This window comes from Pseudophryne corroboree, chromosome 2 (genome assembly GCF_028390025.1).
Source record: "Pseudophryne corroboree isolate aPseCor3 chromosome 2, aPseCor3.hap2, whole genome shotgun sequence".
NCBI classification, from domain to species: domain Eukaryota; kingdom Metazoa; phylum Chordata; class Amphibia; order Anura; family Myobatrachidae; genus Pseudophryne; species Pseudophryne corroboree.
In genome coordinates this window covers 860,948,359-860,968,999 of record NC_086445.1, presented here as the reverse complement: position 1 = coordinate 860,968,999, position 20,641 = coordinate 860,948,359, and the positions used below count along the sequence as shown (strand labels likewise).

Here is a 20,641-nt window from a genome sequence, read left to right as displayed (position 1 = left end):
ACTCGTTTAAACATGAGGGGAGCTTTAGGTGCCCAGTTTCTTTGGTTTGATCTTGTTGGGGTTTCTTGTGATAAAGTATCAGGACACTGGGGCATACTCTGTACACATAGCTCAGGTAAATCATTCGGGTTTTCAACCACAGATCCTTCCAAGATAGGGCTGATTATTCGCCACTCTTTTCCTGGATCATCTCTTTTCAATTTCACTGTTAGTGAGCTTGCAGATGATTCAATTCTGTTCATACTAGGGGTACCTGGGTGTGCATGCATGTCTGGGTATAGGGGTGGGGTATAGTGTGGAGGTGCTGTTGCTGGACTAGGTCTCAGTGGTCATTAATTCACTTGGTACCTCTTGCTGCTTTGAAATTGTTCGGCTTGCTCCCGAGTCTATAATGCATTGATATTGGTGACCTGTTGGCAGTACAAGGGTCACTTGATCATTTTCTTGTTCAGATGGTGTTTTGGCAGGGAGGTACCTCGGGAAGCCACTTCTTCATGCTTTAGGTTTTTCTTGCTGGTTTTCACACCATTCCTTGTATTTTCTGCATTTCTTCTTGAAATGTCCTTCTTGCTTGCAGAAATAACACTTTCTGTCATCTTGCTTGGTTCCTTCTTTTGAGTTCCTTCCTGTGGCCCCTTGCGTTGGGCTTCTGATTTTCCACTTGCTTTGTTCCTGGACAACGTGAACTGTTACCTTCGGTATGGCATTATTTTCTTTGGCTTTTCTTATTTTTTTCATTTTCTCTTTCTTGTGCTACAGTGATCCAGATGGATACTTGATCTCTACAATTATGCTTAATTATCCAACTCTTGTTACAGGAGGCAAATTTTTCCCATTTCTCTAAGTCTAGTGTCCCTTCTGACGGAAAACCTGCTCTTTTGAAAATTTTACTTATTCCTTTCAGAGCTTTCCTCCCTTCCCTGTTACTAACAATATCCACGGGTTTGTCGGGCCCTGACATCTTTACAGACCGCGCTCTCATGCCTGGGTGAACGTGCGCGGAACCCCTCCTGATGTGGTATTTTAGTAACTCCTTATGAGGGACTTAAAATCTCCTTGTGAGACGCTGACTCTGAAGAATTTCTTCTATCCTTGTACCTAAAGAGCTCCTTAAATCCGTCTGTGGACAAAGGACTGGGGTTGTAGTGTTGCCCCTTCCTCCCTGTATTGGTGGAAAATCTATTAGTACTGCTCCCCAAGTGAGACCTGCATAATAGATTATTTCTTCTGGATCACTGAGATGCGTCCCTAATATTATTGTTAAGTTACTCCAAGGGTCTATCCCCCTGCCTATATAGACTGCTGCTTGTACCAGTACCCCTGTTGTTCCTTGTGTTCTTGGTAAACTCCCCACTATTCTTGGAATATGTTCACCTTGTGTCTCTTTCAGACAGTAGCTGTTCTTTATTACTGACCCTATCCTACCCCTTTAATTGTCTTGCATAGGGACATACAATATATATAGTACAATGTGTGCAGGAGAATCTAGTTACTGACACTGGTTTCATTATTCAGCAGACACCCCGACTCCCCCCCACCTTTTCAAAAGCATATTGACAGAGTACATACAACAGTGCAAGGATCCAAAAACAAGGATGACAGTAATTGCTATATCTGTTATCTGTGTGCACGGCACAGCTGTTTGAGGCTGCACGGGCAAATGGGTCTTAGACCTGGGATTATGTGGTTCCTAGGCCAATAGGTTATGATGTTAGACCAATCATTCTCAATGTAATGTTCCAACAATTCCCTTTTTTAAAATGACAACCTATTGTACAATAAAATTCATCATCATTTTCCACATAACCAAATGAGACTTCAGTGCTTGTAATTGCCGCCAATCTCGGTGTAACAGACCCTTTGTATTTTCTTAACACAACAACACAGGTACAAGATTTGCATACACCTCTTTGGTTATTTCTCAATTCAAACTGTTTATCAGCATTAGAATACACCTTGGCCATACGCCACCTTTTAAAAATGTAACATTTTTCTGGATATTTGATTAATTCCCCCTGTACACTTGTGACAAATTAGCTGAAGATATTTACCCACAATTCAACAATATAACATAAATGTATGGTACCTTAAAAAATTTCTTCTGACTGACACTGGGCTCTTTAAGATATTCTCTGATCTTCCCGACTGGACTTCCCCAGATGTCAAGAAACGCTGATTCAAATGAGCAGGTAGAAATCTACACATTTCTCACTTACCGGTTTTTTTTTTATCAGCGGTTCCTGAAAGATCAGAGGATTTGTTGCCAGTGGAGGAGATGCTGGAATATCCCGGACGATGCTCCCAAAATGTTAGGGTATGTTAACCTGTTCAGGTCTGGTCTAGAAACTCTCTGCAGTCATCAGTCAGAATTCTGTTCAACCGGTTGGAGGTCAGTAAATGAAAAAAGGACACAAGATCATGTGTAACCTTAATCAAATCATAAATGACCTGCTAGGGGCCGTCATAGGTTTATTATTTATAGCTTAAACAAAATCACGCTTGCCAATACATTTTAGCCAATCAGAATACACCATGTATGTCTTGAAATACATCGATTGTCATACAATGTTCCAAGTGGCAACTAGAACAGCCTTGAAAATGGTTATTGTTTCGTTTATCAGTCTTTCGGATATAAACTCAAAAGATTTCTTTCAACATTCTTCTCAATTAGCCTTGGATATATCTGGTGTTGCTTTGTCCGCCTTGGATACATTTAATGTTGCATTGTCCTTGTACAAGTCATGCTTTAAAACAAGATATTCAGCAAATATATAATATTCTGACTAGCTCTGCAATATTTTTAAGGACACATGAACCCATTTTGTGATTAACAGTAAATATCTTAATAAATGCGAAAAAGCGTGAATCAATATTTTTGCTATACTGCGGAAGCTCCTACACCATCAGGAGTGAAAGGCTGCATTCTCTAACATTATTTAAATAACCCATCATGCAGTTGAATTCTAATCAGACAAGTAAAGTAGATGCTTCTTTGGGTCTAATTTATATGATTACTCAGAGTAGAGAATGGGTTCATGTCTGTTGTGTATGTTTCAGGTGAGGTTTACAGAGGACGTTCATACCTGATCATCCTCAGCTTACGGCATCTCTGTTAGAGAATACATGCATTAGACTTGGCTCATTTGTAATAGGCCTCTTTGCATCCTTGTACCTTCTGTGCAGATGTTTGCACCATGTACCTTCTGTGCAGATGTTTGCACCCATGTTACTTCTGTGCAGATGTTTGCACCCATGTACCTTCTGTGCAGATGTTTGCACCCATGTACCTTCTGTGCAGATGTTTGCACCCATGTACCTTCTTTGCAGATGTTTGCACCCGTGTACCTTCTGTGCAGATGTTTGCACCCGTGTACCTTCTGTGCAGATGTTTGCACCCGTGTACCTTCTGTGCAGATGTTTGCACCCGTGTACCTTCTGTGCAGATGTTTGCACCCATGTACCTTCTGTGCAGATGTTTGCACCCATGTACCTTCTTTGCAGATGTTTGCACCATGTACCTTCTGTGCAGATGTTTGCACCCATGTAACTTCTGTGCAGATGTTTGCACCCATGTACCTTCTGTGCAGATGTTTGCACCCATGTACCTTCTTTGCAGATGTTTGCACCCGTGTACCTTCTGTGCAGATGTTTGCACGCGTGTACCTTCTGTGCAGATGTTTGCACCCGTGTACCTTCTGTGCAGATGTTTGCCCCCATGTACCTTTTCTGCAGTTATTTGCACCCATGTACCTTCTTTGCAGATGTTTGCACCCGTGTACCTTCTATGCAGTTGTTTGCACCCGTGTACCTTCTGTGCAGATGTTTGCACCCATGTACCTTTCTATGCAGTTGTTTACACCCGTATACGTTTCACTATGTCTGAAATGTAGGTAGTTGTTAGCTCATAGGGCACCATTTAACAACAATTCTTATTACCACAGCATGTTTTGTTTAGTATCACTGTGATAGTTCTGAATAAGTTACCAGTATTTAATACAATTTAACTGTCTGATGAGGTCTTGCATTGTCTCCCTCCTCTGCTGAGCAGCTGACTAATACGCATTTGCAACGTCCATCTGCACATGCAGATTGCGATTCAACCCAATGGGGATTCCAGAATACTGCTAGATCACTATTGCCTGCAATGGCGAATGTATCGTCGACTCCTGCCTACGGATTATTTCCTCCCACTCCTACCTCCAAGATTTTTCACGTGCTGCACCACTTCTCTGGAATTCCCTACCTCTCCCCCTCAGACTCTCCACCTCTCTACAAAACTTCAAACGGGCTCTCAAGACCCACTTCTTCACCAAACCCAGCCAAATCTCATCCTAAACCTCTGTTCCACGCTCTCTATGTACCCCATCTGCCTCACCCCTGTCTGTCTACCCTCCCTTTTAGAATGTAAGCTCTCACGAGCAGGGCTCTCTTCCCTCATGTGCTTATCCTTTTCTTACTTTAATAATATTCAACTGCACCAAATCCAGCAGTCCTCTGTCACCTGATACTTATTCCAGTGTCATCTGCTGATGTAGCTATGTTTATTTACCCTGTACTTGTCCTATATTGTCAACTGTAAGTTGCTGTTTTCCTGCTTGATTATTTGTTTATGTACTCTGTAATTGGGCGCTGCGGAACCCTTGTGGCGTCATATAAATAAAGGATAATAATAATGTATCGATTATGGTGGTCATTCCGAGTTGTTCGCTCACTAGCAGTTTTTAGCAGTCATGCAAACGCTATGCCGCCGCCCACTGGGAGTGTATTTTAGCTTAGCAGAAGAGCGAACGAAAGGATCGCAGAGCGGCTACAAAGTTTTTCTTGTGCAGTTTTAGAGTAGCTCAAAACCTACTCAGCGCTTGCGATCACCAGACTGTTCAGTTCCTGTTTTGACGTCACAAACACGCCCTGCGTTCGCCCAGCCACGCCTGCGTTTTTCCTGGCACGCCTGCGTTGTTTCGAGCACTACCTGAAAACGGTCAGTTGACACCCAGAAATACCCACTTCATGTCAATCACACTGCGGCAACCAGTGCGACTGAAAAGCTTTGCTGGACCCTGTATGAAACTACATGTTCGTTGTAATAGTATGACACGCGTGCGCATTGCGCCGCATGCGCAGAAGTGCCATTTTTTTGCCTCAACGCTGCACAGCGTACGAATGCAGCTAGCGATCAACTCAGAATGACCCCCTATGCCTTGTATACAGGGGCATATCTAGAGAGGAGGAGACCCATGTGCAGGCTTCATCTGGACCCCCTCCTCTCTAACCAGCACGTCCCAGAGCCTAGAGTACATGCGCAGATCTCCGGAAAAATGGAGCTGTGGACATTTTTCCAGTGATTTTCCTACTGCGCATGTGCGAAATACCGGGAAAATTATGCTGCCAGTGATTTCTGCAGAGCTGCTGCTGTAGGACTCCAGAGGGTAAGACAAAAAAGTGCCTTACATTTTAGGCTATAAGACTAATTTGTTTTTCACATCTCTAGACAAACAGAATGTTACTTAGAGGTCTTCCCTGTCCAGTTATATGGTGGGAGACTATGCAGGAAATACAGACTCATCTGTAACAAAACCTTCTAAAATCATTGCGCCCTAAACCCTTGTTTTGTGGTTATTATTAAAGCAGCAACATTTCAACTTCCGCAATAACCCAAGTTATTGTCAAGTCTACCCAGGTAACGGCTTAGTGTAAATGACGCTACCCAGGTTATCCAACCCGGGTTATGCTTAAAAGGTCTGTGAATTTTTCATTATTTTTAATAAACATTTAAATGCCAGCGTTAATATATACTGCGGACGCAAGGCGCATCTTATTACCATATACGATAAAAGTGCGCTGAACGTCGCAGCACTATTTCCCTTTAGAGAAAACAAGCAGTCGCACACATTGTATTACTGAGGTCCAACGCTCATATATATATATATATATATATATATATATATATTTGATATTAAAAGTTATGCATACAAAATAACATATATAAATATGGTTACAGAGTTACAGTTACAAAAGGAGCAGTTGCAGTTACATAAGAATCAGTTACAGCCAATATACATACGCAAGTTTTCCAGGCAGCCAGTCATCAGGAAGGAGACTTCTGAGAAGTGTGTGTGTGTGTGTGAGTGTATATGTGTGTGAGAGTGAATGAGAATGTATATGAGCTGCCTGATTCTGTGTCCCTCTTTTTATACAGTAAAATAATGGGTGTATACAACAGTGGGTTTCATCTTCCATTGGTCCAGAGGCCAGACCTCTCAAGAACTCTACGGCTCATAGGTCAGTGTGAGGGCTTTTGTCCTATGTTGCAGGCACATGTGGTTGCCCTCAGGGCCATGCTGTGAAGCCAGTTCCAACTGACCAGTATCCACACATGCTCTGCACATTATTCCATACATATCTTATCTTATATTACTCATATATTGCAGTCTCAGTGTGTAATGGTTTATTCGTAATGACCAGATTACTGATGGTAAAACACTGATTAATATGAGACTAAACATGATATGATTAACTTGTTCTGTATGAATGCCAAATTGATTTCTCACAAATATTTAAAATGCCCGCTCTAATATATATTGTAAGTGCCTGCACCTCTTACTACCATATACGATAAAAGTGCACTGTACATCGCAAAACACTGTATCCCATAAGAGAAAACAATACACCCACACATTATCTGAGTTCCAAAGCTCATTGATGTATATATTTGTTGTTAAAAGGGTATGGATTCAATATATATTACAAAGTACAGTATACCTATAGTTACAACTCATACAGTAAGCAGTTAATACATAGTTACATACAATTACATGCCAGCGATACAATACCATTATCCTTAAGTTATATAAATTTGTCCCTCCATATGGCTCTCTCTCTCTCTGTAAAATCATGCAAGACCTCCATCGTCTGGGACCGATCAGCAAGTACCTCTGACCTCCTGTGTGGTCAGCTTATGTCTCATCTAGTTTCTGGGGGAGGGGCCTCATGATGAGTCACCAATTCCTTTGTATGTGCTGAACATGCTCAGCACTTGGGGACATCCAAAGGGGCTGGCCTGAGTTTCCTGTTTGGAATTTCTATTGTTCAAATATATGTGATTTTAGCTTTTATACATTCAATCATAATTATCCGCTGCAATGTCCTACAACTTAATAACAAGTATCAAATTAATCTACACATTAAGATGGTTGTTTTAATAGTAAACATGACCGGTGTATCTGGTTTCGTTCAAATAATACACATTCATGACATTAATTCATTAGGTAATTTTAAATCATCATGATGTCTGGCGCTTGATATTATTATAATTATGTACTGCATGAAATAAGTGTAGAATCCATCTCTGTGGCATGTCCGTGTAAATGCGTGTGTTACCATATATGGCTGTGCTCGCTGCGCGTATTTGCAAGTATAGCGACTTAAATGTGTGTAGTTTGTATGTTCTCTTTATGTAATATTTTTGACTTTGACAGTCCACCCTTTTGGCAGCAAACAATAACTGCCATCAATTATTAACATAAGAAAAAATATTTCATACCATAATCGGTGACCTAGACACAAGTATGTATGCATTTCGCAAATCAGACGCTTGACTATATTTGGGGAAGACAGGGAGGAGGACGAGACATCCTCTATATGCACTCGGCGGTCACGGGACCACTGGTTGGGTGTGGGACAACATTCAACCTATAGAGTACGCTGGGACAGTGCTTTGGCCTATAATGTCTGATTTGCGACGAACATTTCACACATACATGTACCTACGTCTTTGTACACTGATGTTTGGATTCGATTGAGGTTCTGCTGGGTAGGTGAAGAAGACACAAACAAATCGTGACGGTGACATATAAAATTTTCATTATCTATATATTCCTATCATTTTCTGAACATTGTTTCCATTTCTGGAACGTATGCTAGGTCTGTTTAATCATTGCACAAGGGTTATAAGTAGTGTCCTTCCTAAATAACATAAACCTTCGGAGTTCGGGGAGAGCCACTCATAAACCTTTCTTCCACATATGTTAGTGAGCTCTTTATCTGCAGTGTGTGAATAGCCATTGCCTGACTGTTCCTGATTACCTCTGAACTCCATAACTACTAGCCCTTTGATTTTTCTCTACTGTAACAAACTGATCGGCTAATCCTGGGATCCTATAAGGAAATCACTCCTTCCTACAGAACCAGTTCCAGTCCACACTCGACTCCTCATAAAAAAAACCTCGCAAAAATAGAATATCCTGAAAGAAAATGTTTGTCAGCGGGAAAGGGAGAAAAGAGAAATAGAACAAAACAACTCTTGTTCATAACAAATCAATTACAATGACTGGTCTTTCTGCAGTCCTTTAGTACGCTCAGGTAGTGTCCAACAGTGCCGCCTCTCAGTCTTCACGGAACAGAGTCTCTGGTGATACTTTTGCGATCTCTTTGCCTTGCTCTTCGAAAACATAGTTCACTTTGAACACACAGTTCACTTTTCTCTCCACCTTGCTCTTTGAACACACAGTTCACTTGGAACACACAGTTCACTTCAAACACACAAACTCGATGAATGTGAGCAATAAACTACTTTGTCACGAGTTCTCTCCAGGTCAGCGACCTTCTTGCAGTGGGACGAGTGGACCCAAGTCTCTCTTTCAGCGACCTTTAGTGCTGTCATCAAATCTTGGTATGGTCCTTCCCACCTGTCTATTAGGCAACCTGAGCGTAAGAACAATCACACAGTCTCTTGGTTCATAATCAAGACAGTTAGCATTTGGCATACCAGCAATCAACAGTTTCAAGTTCTTTGTCAAGTTCTCAAATGCTGGCTCATCTCAATAAGTTACTGTACTGTCACCTCATTGGTATATTTCTGATCATTGTGCGGGTCAATCATGACATGAGGTTGTCTTTCAAAAACAACCCACAAAGACACAAATACCAAAACAAAAACAAATTTCGAAGAGGGTGATTCGTCGAGTGAAGATCTGGGAGTGGTTCCGAAGCTACATAATACTAGTGGCAGTATCTATGATCACAATAGTACAATTTCAAGCTTTGCTAAACCTTTAGGGGTACCATTATCTACACACAAATTTCTGCACAATTTTTCTTTGCGGTAAACACAGCAGCATCCGTGGCGGCAGGAAATGCCTCTACCCAGTTTGAGAAAACATCAGTGCACACCAATATATAACAATAATTCCTAAAGGGTGTTAACTGTACGAAGTCGATTTGTATTTCCTGAAAAGATCCGTCTGCAGGAAGGATATGGGATGGCTCTGTTGGTATTGCTTTACCAATATTCTTCCTCAAGCAAGTAAGACAGGTCAGTGCTCTCTTACCTGCATGAGAATAGAATCCTGGCGCACACCAGTAGACTCTCATCAGCCTGCACCTACCTTCTTTGCCTAGATGAGTCAGACCGTGTGCCACCTCAGCTAGACTGGGGGCTACTGGCTTACCGTGTCCACCTGCCCACAGTCGTGAGGACTCCTGGCCATACCCCTTTGTCCTCCAGACTGCCTCTTCCTGCAGGGAACACAAATGTTTGTATCTTAATTTAACTATCGTGTGTTTGCAATGTAGAGTACCATGAGCATAACTCAAAAAGAAAAAAAAGAAAAAAGAAACATCTCTAGAGGAGAGAAGGAAGAAGAAAATGAAAAAGAAAATGTCAGGTTTGCCATTCACCAACCTACATATCAGTGTCTATACAAAATTTCCCTTCACCAGTATTCCCATTCTCCACCCTTTGGGCATGACAAGGCACACTGCAGTAATACTGGTGTCATCGTGCTGTTGAGATATACTGGGTTTGGGCAGAACTCTGAAGGACCTAGGCATGTGGAGTTTGAACTGTACTTGGGTCCATGTATTGTACCACCCTGTGTGAACGCAAAAGATGAAGAGGAAACTGTAGAGAAACAGAATAGAGGTTGGTGACAGATGAGTTTTGTAGAGGTGAAGAAGATTTTATAAAAATTTGACAACTGGATTGGGCACTACGGGGAAGTGATTCTCTACTTGGTCTACTCCCCTTAAAAAAAAACATTTCTGTGTGTCTTATCTCAACTGGGACTATCCCAGCCATCAATCCAGTGTCCTGTCCATCCTAAGTTCATAAGGAACCCGGTATCTGTGAGATAATTTCCTCTACCTGTGATGGACATGCATCTAGAACAGTGAAATGTAATATTAGTAAGTTGCATTTATTTTGTTCTTCCCATTAGCCAAATCTGTTTTCTATATGGCTTATGATTCTTTACTATATGTCCCTTGGTCCCGTCTATGTGTTTAATAATGTGGCTTGTGTTTTCGGTCTAGGGGATCTATATTGACTATGTGTCCTACTACTACAATCTCTGGCAAAATGCCCTTCCTTCCTACAAGTGTAACATATTATTGACCATTTGGGATCTGGGGTTTGGACTGATGGGTCTTTCCTGTATGTGCCAGTATACTTACCGTCCTCAACCTCTCCACCTGTTGTTCTCTGCGCCTAACACTATTCTTGTGATGTTTAATAGCACACTATCTAAAATTAGCTACTGTGACCTTTCCAATTCATGCGAATTATTCATTCAATCCTTCTCATCCCGTATTAAGGGTCTGTACATGGTCCATCAAACATTTCCGAGCTCATCTTTACTAGGGGCATTACTAGGAACAAATACTTCTTATATGGTAACTGAAAGAAATACACTGGGGTTACCTTGTCTCTGTCCGCTTTCCTGCTGGCAAATACTAATGTGCAGACAGGTTTTTTCTCCATTTCTGACGTTACTTTCTTGATTTTTTTGTTTCATTTTTTTTTTATTTTACTATATATGTACACGAATGATACCATACTTACCTGTTCCACTGGTCTCAGCCACTTCCCCCACAGGCTACTGCTCTTCTTTTACTGGTTGGATACTCCTCTGGGTACATGAGAAATGGCTGAAAACAATCAGGTCACCTTCTTCTCCTAAATAAAACTTCAACATTCATTAGTACATATATAGGTTACAGTCATATTTTTCATATTTTTATTATTTTCTATAGTTTGTATGCTGGCCGTAACTGCTTCCACATCTACATAAGGCGGTGTACTTGCATTCTCTCTTTTTTTTTCTACTTATTTATTGTTGCTACAAGTTCAAACAGTTCTTATATTTTCATTCTTGTCTTATATGACTTTGGTTAAACATACCACCTGCAATACCTTAGGATCAAGCTCGCCAACCCCTCTTGCTGTCACAGGTTTAAACAATTTGTATGTCTGACCCTTTGTTTCTTGGATTTAATCAAACATATCCTTAACCTTAAGTTCTGTAATACCTCTGGTTCAAAGCTGCCCACTCTAGGGAATGGTACCCTATCATTGTTAGTCATACATACCCACTCATTGCATAAAACTTCTGTGTGTGAACCATATTTTTCACACATGATAAACCTTGCTGAGCCTTTTGGCCACAATTCTGCCTGAACCCTGTCTAAACGTCTCTTACTTGAGCAACTGGCTCCCATATTTGTGGGTCTCTTCTAATATCTTTAAAAAAATTCCCACAAACACCAAAATACTCAATATAAGTAGACGGTGGAAGTATACCTGAGCGCCTTCCACTCACTCTCGCCCACGCTGGCCAGTACAACCCAGTACATCCGCTACTGTTGGTAGCGGATCGCAATGTACCCAACTTAGGGCTCCTATCAGACCTTACACCGTAATTTCTTTCGGTGGAAGTTCTGTTTGGAATATTTTCCTGAGAGAGGCAGTGAAAATTTCCTTTTAAGTATGTTTCAACTGGAATTGTTTGTAGGGTGAAAAACAGAGAAATTAGATAACTATCTTTCACGCTTTCCAGTGAAGCCCACCAGGGAGATTTCCCGAAGTTATCAAAGAAAAACCCCTTTGTCTATACAATCACGTCTGCGTATGCTCTTCCACAGCGCATATGACACAATAATATCACGTTGCGCTGTGCAGAACAAACGGATATTTGATGCAATAGCACAGCCTATAGATACTAGTTATCTATATGCCCTACAATTGCTGTAGATCACCTAGCTTAGACCACTTCAGACCACTAAGAGTTGTATGGGATACCACTCAGTCCACTAAGACCACCTAGTTAATAACGCAGGGTTGCGAACCCTACGCCACCGGGCCTCTACTAACCCAGTGTGTCCACCTAGACCACCTAGCTTAGACCACCTAGACCACTTCAGTTCTTGGGCTCAGTATCCACTCACTCCTGCATTCGCTCACTCAGATACACTTTATTTTTCTGTACAGAAAATTTAAATTCATTCAGATAGGCAGCTTTACCCCAGAGGCAATACAGTTTTTTTAAACTAAATTTAGAGTAACCTGCTTTTGAAATCTGATAGTTATGTGCTATTGTATTAAATGTCTACTATCCCACCTTTGAACTAAACGACACTATTGTATAATTTGTACTCAGCGCCCGCATTCTTACGCACTTTGCGCAAACACGCGACCGTGCGTGTCCCTTACTTTGTCCGAGACACGTGTACAAAACCCTGCGTCCGCAATAAATCACACAGCTCTATAAATGTGAGCAATGCTAACTATTGCCCACTAGACACAACTTGTTCTGTATAAACTTTTATGCAGAACTGCGTTTGTGTCTTTACGCTTACTTCCTTAAAATACTGTTATTTCAAATTTACCTGTATAGCAACAAATGTATCCTATTTCACACAGATCTATAATGACTCTAGCAATAATCAATAATTTAAATGATATGATTCAGGTTGGATAGCCATCTTGCAGAACATACACTGATATAAATATACACATAATTATAATTATATATATGTACCATTCACTGGTCTCCTGAGACTCATTTACCCATTCAGTGCTTCTAATTTGCATATCAACAAAGGTTCATATGCCTGTTCAAGAGGGTAGTGGGACAGGTTAATTTGCATTTCAATGGCTATCCTAAACTAGCAAGCAGAGTTAACTGAATCCTAGAGGTAAAAGAAAAAAAAACACCTTGTTTATATCTGTGTGTAACTCTTACACTAAGTATTCATCTCACTATTAACTTTCACTAGGCCCAGCTGAAACTATTTGTAATTGACTATTGCATGGGTTAAATAAATGCATTGGTAACTCATAAATGGTGATTGATGTGACCGAGGAGAGCTGATTATTCTGGGCAGTGAAAATCAGCCATTTAGAAAAATGACCTTCCCAAAATGGCCGCTGCTCCTCCCCCTTCCACATCCATGAGGGTTACACAAAATGGTGGACAGCCATGTGGTTAGTCCAAAATGGAGGACAGACCATGCGGCTTCCTTTGTCATAAAGAAATCACACATCATACAAGCACCTGAAGTTATTTTAGGCCTGAGTTAAAAATAAAAACTATATCAAAGCTATGCAGCAACTTTTAAATATACTTTTAAACCTACTTAAACAGATAATCAATCCAATCTGAATCAAACACAATATGACTTATTTGAACCTTGTTTTGCAACAATAAAAATACATTTTAGCATCTTAAATATTAAGAGAAACGCATTGTCCCTTGAATTTCATATTATTGGCTTACTGATACCACACCAATACACGTGGATGTTATTTTCATCAGCTTCTCAATGCGTCCATTGGAGCCGGTCAATTACAGCCGCGTTTATAATGTACAGTGCATCATTAAGACCCTGATATCCCGTAAGAGCCCTCATCTATGAATGCCAAATTGATTTCTCACAAATATTTAAAATGCCCGCTCTAATATATATTGTAAATGCCTGCACCTCTTACTACCATATACGATAAAAGTGCGCTGTACATCGCAAAACACTGTATCCCATAAGAGAAAACAATACACCCACACATTATCTGAGTTCCAAAGCTCATTGATGTATATATTTGTTGTTAAAAGGGTATGAATTCAATATATATTACAAAGTACAGTATACCTATAGTTACAACTCATACAGTAAGCAGTTAATACATAGTTACATACAATTACATGCCAGCGATACAATACCATTATCCTTAAGTTATATAAATTTGTCCCTCCATATGGCTCTCTCTCCCTCTCTCTGTGAAATCATGCAAGACCTCCATCGTCTGGGACCGATCAGCAAGTACCTCTGACCTCCTGTGTGGTCAGCTTATGTCTCATCTAGTTTCTGAGGGAGGGGCCTCATGATGAGTTACCAATTCCTTTGTATGTGCTGAACATACTCAGCACTTGAGGACGTCAAAGGGGCTGGCCTGAGTTTCCTGTTTTGAATTTCTATTGTTCAAATATATGTGATTTTAGCTTTTATACATTCAATCATAATTATCCGCTGCAATGTCCTACAACTTAATAACAAGTATCAAATTAATCTACACATTAAGCTGGTTGTTTTAATAGTAAACATGACCGGTGTATCTGGTTTCGTTCAAATAATACACATTCATGACATTAATTCATTAGGTAATTTTAAATCATCATGATGTCTGGTGCTTGATATTATTATAATTATGTACTGTATGAAATAAGTGTTGAATCCATCTCTGTGGCATGTCCGTGTAAATGCGTGTGTTACCATATATGGCTGTGCTCGCTACGCGTATTTGCAAGTATTGCGACTTAAATGTTTGTAGTTTGTATGTTCTCTTTATGTAATATTTTGGACTTTGACATTCTGTCCCAGTAATATATACATATATATATATATATATATATATATATATCTCTGATGTTACACACTATTATACAAATAGAATTATAATACAAGTCTTGGTGCTAAACATGTTTTGTCTGTGTTGTGTGAATATGTGTTAAATATATCTTTATGGCTTCTCTGTACAAATGCGTATGCTACCGTATATCGCTTCGTCTATGCGCACGCACGCCGGTAACGCACACGAACAGAGGCCACTCTGTTTGGAGTTTACATGTAGTGTGTATGTAATATTTTTTACTTCGACAGGTCGGACCGGGGTTTTTGGTGGAAAAGGAGTATAAGTTAGTAGCATTTTATGTTTGCTAATACCAAAGCGCAATCCTCGCAGATGTTAATTAATGTTGAGCATACACTGCCAGATAAAGGGGGTGATTCAGAGGTGGTCGCAGTATGCTAATGCCGTGGCCAATGGGTGTCCTATTGAGATGGCCACTGGCCATGGCGCTAATCCGCTGATGCATACAAAGATGCACTATTGTCAGACCACTGCCGGTGTCAGCGGAATTGCGTCTTTAGACAAAGTAGCTGACACAGACACACCCTTCACTCCTCTAGTCACCACCCACAAACGTCCTTCAATATTGCATGGGTCTCAGACGCATGCACAAAGAAAAACCATCATTTCTATGCGGCTGCTGAATCACCCCCAAAATGTCTGTCAGACCGACATTTTATCTGACAAGCTAAAACAATCAGATATTGTAGCCTAAAGGGCCCCATACACTTATGCGACCACATGTCGCAGGCGATCACCCCGGCAGCCTCCCGGAGGGACAGGATTGCCCAAGATACATCGTATGCTGTCTTTTTGCATACGATGTATCTTGGGCGATCCCAGCCATGCCCCCAGGTCAGACCTGATTGAATGTGCAGCACATTCAATCTGGAGGATCCGATCCAATGCTCTAGGGAACGCGCATCGGATCGGAAACTCCTCAAAAAATACCCGATTTCATCAGATATATCGGGCCGACTGCCCGAAATCGGATGAAATCGGGCATTATCGCTCTAGTGTATGGGACCCTATACACTGTAAGCAGAGCAGATTAAAGGAGGGGCGATCGTGCTGGGGTCCCCACACATTAGGGACCCCCACACACTATACCCTAAATCAGAGGCTGGCAGCGCTATTAAAATTGTAGCACAGCATTTAGCTGTGCCATCATTCTCCCCCCTATTTGGCAATGGGCAGCAGTTTGGAAGGAGGATGGCATACAGCTGTTGCCCAGCAATGGCCCAACGGTGCATTCTGAGATGCCACAGAGTACCCATGCTGCAACCTCTTCCCCCGGGGAGCACTCTCTACCCCGGGGCAGTGTATATGTATATTATATTGTAATTGATAGGGGCCCCCACAAGTTTGTTGCCTAAATAATTATCAAATCTTTCGGACATGCCGGACAATTTCAGAATGTCTAACAAAGTGATAATTAGTGGTCGGTCGCAGCTATACACTGTACAGTTATGTGGCGGATCGGGCTGATAATTGTATATTGCATGCCCAGCATTACTATTATTTTTATGTACGGTTTACAGTGTTACACAACCTTTTGAGGTAGTCTCCTAATAAAGTTACAACCTAAGAGATATAAAAAGCAATTGCCACCAAGACAAACATGATGTAATTTCTACTAATCGTTTAGTGATTTAATAGTGTTGGAAATATTTGTTTATGTTTTGTTGTTCTTTTACAAATATCCTTTTATTACAGCTATGGTGACCAATACGAAAGATAAAAATCATAAAAATGAAGCATAGAAACATAAATATTTAAAGATTGTAAAATATAGCAGAAATAAAGTAAAATAGTAGTGCAATAATAAATAACCCAAAACTAGATTTAAATGAGCACATCCTGTATGGGAGGAACTTCATGTAGATTTTGAGGCCTGGGGGTATATATACGAAAGATCGATTTTTATCATTTTCAAACCAATGAATTTACATCTACTAACATAAAAAAATCTATATATAAAAAAATCATGTTAGTAAAAATGTGTGTTCCAGCTCCTGAAACCCAGCATCGATTGAGAGCGATTTTCATCTATTTGAAATTCGTAAAAAAAACACACAATTAAAATCGACCTTTAATGAATAGCCCCCCTATTCTTACTGTCAGCATTTATTAATGTTCAATTTCAGAACTGGAAATGATGTTCTAAAACTATTGCCATATAAGATTAGAAGAGTTCCTCTATACAGTATATGTACTTTGAATGAAGTTGTATTATTCCAAATCCTCTTTAATACTTGTGTATTACATACTATAACATAGTATTTTTGTTGTTGTTTTTGCAGGTACAAAAGTTTGGTCACTGGAAAGAGAGCAAGAACAATTATCGCAGTCTTCTGGATTCTATCCTTTGGTATTGGATTGACCCCGCTGATGGGCTGGAATTGCTTTGATAGAGACTGTGGTACAAATGACAGCATATCCAGCCAGAACCGTACCGTTTCATGTTTGTTTGAAAAAGTGGTCACAATGACATATATGGTGTACTTCAATTTTTTCGGCTGTGTTCTGCTTCCACTGTTAATCATGCTGGGGATATACATCAAGATATTTATGGTTGCCCGCAAGCAGCTCAGACAGATTGAACTAAAGTGTGTAGGTGCAGACAACTCAATGACCACTCTCCAGAAAGAAGTGAACGCGGCCAAGTCCTTGGCCATCATTGTGGGTCTCTTTGCTTTTTGCTGGTTGCCCATCCACATTCTGAACTGCATCACGCTCTTTGACCCAGAGTTTCACAAGAAAAAGCCAGAGTGGGTTATGTATATGGCCATCATCTTGTCTCACGCCAACTCTGTAGTAAACCCGATCATATATGCTTACAAAATAAGGGACTTTCGCTACACCTTCCATAAGATCATTTCAAAGTACCTTGTCTGCAAAAAGGACAACTTTTCCAAGTGTCCCAACGGCAGCATTGGGCATAGTAGACACTTGCAGATAAGCAGTGTAAGTGCCGGGAATGCCATCATGTGACCCCCCTACTCATGCTTCCTGCATCCTACATGGAGAGACCACCGCGCGTGTAGTTGGGTTCCATGTACTTATACTGTAAATTTGTTGCTTGGACCATTGAGGATGTCATGATTGACCACTTTGCTGCTGCACTTTGTTGATTTGAAACGTTGACCATTAGTTTTTACTATAAGGTATTACTGACATTTCTTGCAAACCCTTCTGCACTGTCAAAGGTTTTACTACTAGTTTTAACACAGGCTTGTGATATGTGTTCAGTGAATGTTATTTATTATGGAATATTTCATTATGAAAAGGATAAATTAGTTAGAGGGCTGTGCACACAATCCTTGAAACGGATATTTTTATTTACTTAGAATAGGCAAATAAAGCCATTTTAACAGTAACAGTGGAAGTAATGGCAACTGTTTAGGTATGTAAGTTTGCTTATTAGGCATACATCATATATAAACAACATGTCATACACATACATACATACATACATACAGTATATATATATATATATATATATAGATATATATAGATATAGATATATATATAGATAGATATGTATACATTTTTTATTTTTTTATTTTTATTCAGATGTTTGTTTCCTGTGAAATCATGCATACAGCCAGTATTTCTCAGACTCGGCCCCTAAGGACCCCTGCCGGCTCTCCCAGCTGGTGCACAGGTGCATTGATTACGCTTTCACATTTTACAAAGGCTACAGATGACCTAGAAAACATGGACTGTGAGGTGCCCTTAGGAGAGTTTGGGAAACACTGGTCTAATATATTGACTGTCGATCGGTTAATTTAGTACTTATGCACTTTAAGGTGCATTCATTGATAATAAATCTGCATTAACTAATCTTCAAAAGGTGAACATATATTTAAAATAAATTAGAAGGTAAAACACTAACGATATAGTGAAATAAGTTAATTAGAAGGGAGGGAGTATACCTCTTCTAAATGTTTGTGGTACATTTCTAACAATCCCTCCTCCCCAGCAAGCAGAGGAGTGGGCATCCCACCTGTGTAATTCAGCACAGACCCAATATTATGAATTCTACAGTCCTCAGCATCTTGAAGAATTCTACAATGCGCGCAGTGTGTCTTGCTGTCACCTGTTAATCACTAGTCCAAGTGTTCAAGAAATTGAAAAATAAATACATTAAATATATAACTTCAATAGCGGACAGAAATCTGAGGGAGTTTTCAGTTTATCACGACAGCATGTATTTTTCACAATACAATAGTGTTTCATCATATTTCCATGCAAATTAAATACTAGAAAAATAACTTTTGGTAGTGGTATACTATGCAGAAGATAATACAAAAGACCTTTGGCGGAGATCTACCGGGTCCACCACCTACATGTTCTATATAATCCAGACACTTTACCTTTTTTGAATTTTTATTCTTTAGTAGTGACTCTATAATAGTCTCAAAAGCACTCTAAATAATTCACTAGCTGTCTTTGCTTTGCTCTTTGACAGGGTTCAATCGGAGAACAGCTGCAGTGCATCCATATCCCTGAAGGCTGATCTCGGATTGGAACAAAAAGAGAGGTCAATGCATATGCGAGGTCCAAGGGGAAAAGCACAAATCCTAAGAATCCCAAATTACTCGCTAGATGTTCTTGTAAATAAATCTGTATTTATATATTTGTACTATTTCTGTTATTGCAGAAGGGAAAACTAATTAACATACCGAATACAGAGTGGGTCAACTGGCTTAAAAACCCTGTTTGTGTGATGGAGCCTATTGGAAGGCTATTCAATTTTCATTGTGTTACAGACAATCTGACATTCACTGTTACAGTGAAGGGCTACATATTACTGTGATCATATTTTATTAAGACGGTTATGAATATAAGTTATAATATAAAAATTGATTGAGTTGCACTGCATGAGAGAGGGAGATGCTGCCATTTTGTTGCATGAACCAATGTTTTGTTTGTCTCTATTCACTAGAAACAAATGGCATTACTGAGGCATGTCACTCGTGTCTATAGAATTAAAAGGCTTAATATTGGATTAATGCACAAAATGGCAGCTACCACTGATCCACTGATCCAGAGACAGGCACATTTTAAGGTGTTTGGCATTGGAATTACATTTACTATGTGGCTGACCAGAAGCTAGTTTAGGCTCAGATTTATCATGCCTCGGAGAGTGATACATTGCACGGTGATAAAGTACCAGTCAATCAGCTCCTGTCATTTTTCAAACACAGCCTGTAACATGATTGGCTGGTACTTTATCACCATGCAATGTATCACTCTCCAAGGCTTGATAAATCTGGGACATTAGAGGTCTATTCATGAAGCAGTGAAAAGTGTGGAGAAGTTGCCTATGGCAACCAATCAGAACTGAAGTAACATTTATAATTTGCATACTATACAAATGTACGGAGCAGCTGATTGGTTACCATGGGCAACTTCTCCACAGGCTCACTTCTCAACTATTTTCACAGCTTCCTGAATAGCCCCCTAAGTCTGTTATCAGCCATTTTAAACCAATAGGCCTACTGTCTTTGTCCTCCAATAGACTTAGAGAAAGAAAGAAATATATTTATAAATCCCAATCCAACCCCCCCCCCCCCCAAAAAAAAAAAAAAAAAAAAAAAAATATGGTCTTCAGCTCTGTTAAGCTCTCATAGATTTTATATTTATACTTGTAAATGCTATAGCTCTTCTATAAAAAGGCAATTCGTGTTTTGTTTAGTGGTCCCTTACAGGGTGCCAGTATTTATTAATATACTATAAATATCTGATCAGTCCCAGTTAATGCAATGTTATTACCACACATGGTTATAGAAATTGTTAACTCATTATATGAAAAAGAGAAGAAAAAAGTAGGTTCAGTCAACAAATTGGATGTTAAGAGCATTTTTCGGTCAATGAATAAAAAACATTAGAGCATTTCAACTATGCAAATAAAATAAACAAACAAAAGTAAAATTGATATGCGCAACTAAACAGTTT

At 39.9% G+C, this 20,641-nt stretch overlaps 1 protein-coding gene across 2 annotated transcripts in view; it reads left to right on the top strand.

The window, feature by feature from the left end:
- ADORA2B (adenosine A2b receptor) overlaps window positions 1-20,248 on the top strand; it is a 164,760-nt gene extending 144,512 nt beyond the window's left edge. The window contains exons 2-3 of one of the 2 annotated variants that reach the window (XR_010241505.1): window positions 16,981-17,844; window positions 19,152-20,248. Coding sequence is in view for 1 of the 2 variants with exons in the window: in XM_063955866.1 (XP_063811936.1) it covers window positions 16,981-17,671 (691 nt within the window). In the remaining variant the exon portion in view is untranslated. Of the gene's footprint in view, window positions 1-16,980; window positions 18,155-19,151 lie in introns of those variants that run through there. The other variant, XM_063955866.1, reaches the window with a different exon arrangement.
- Window positions 20,249-20,641: the final 393 nt, after the last annotated feature.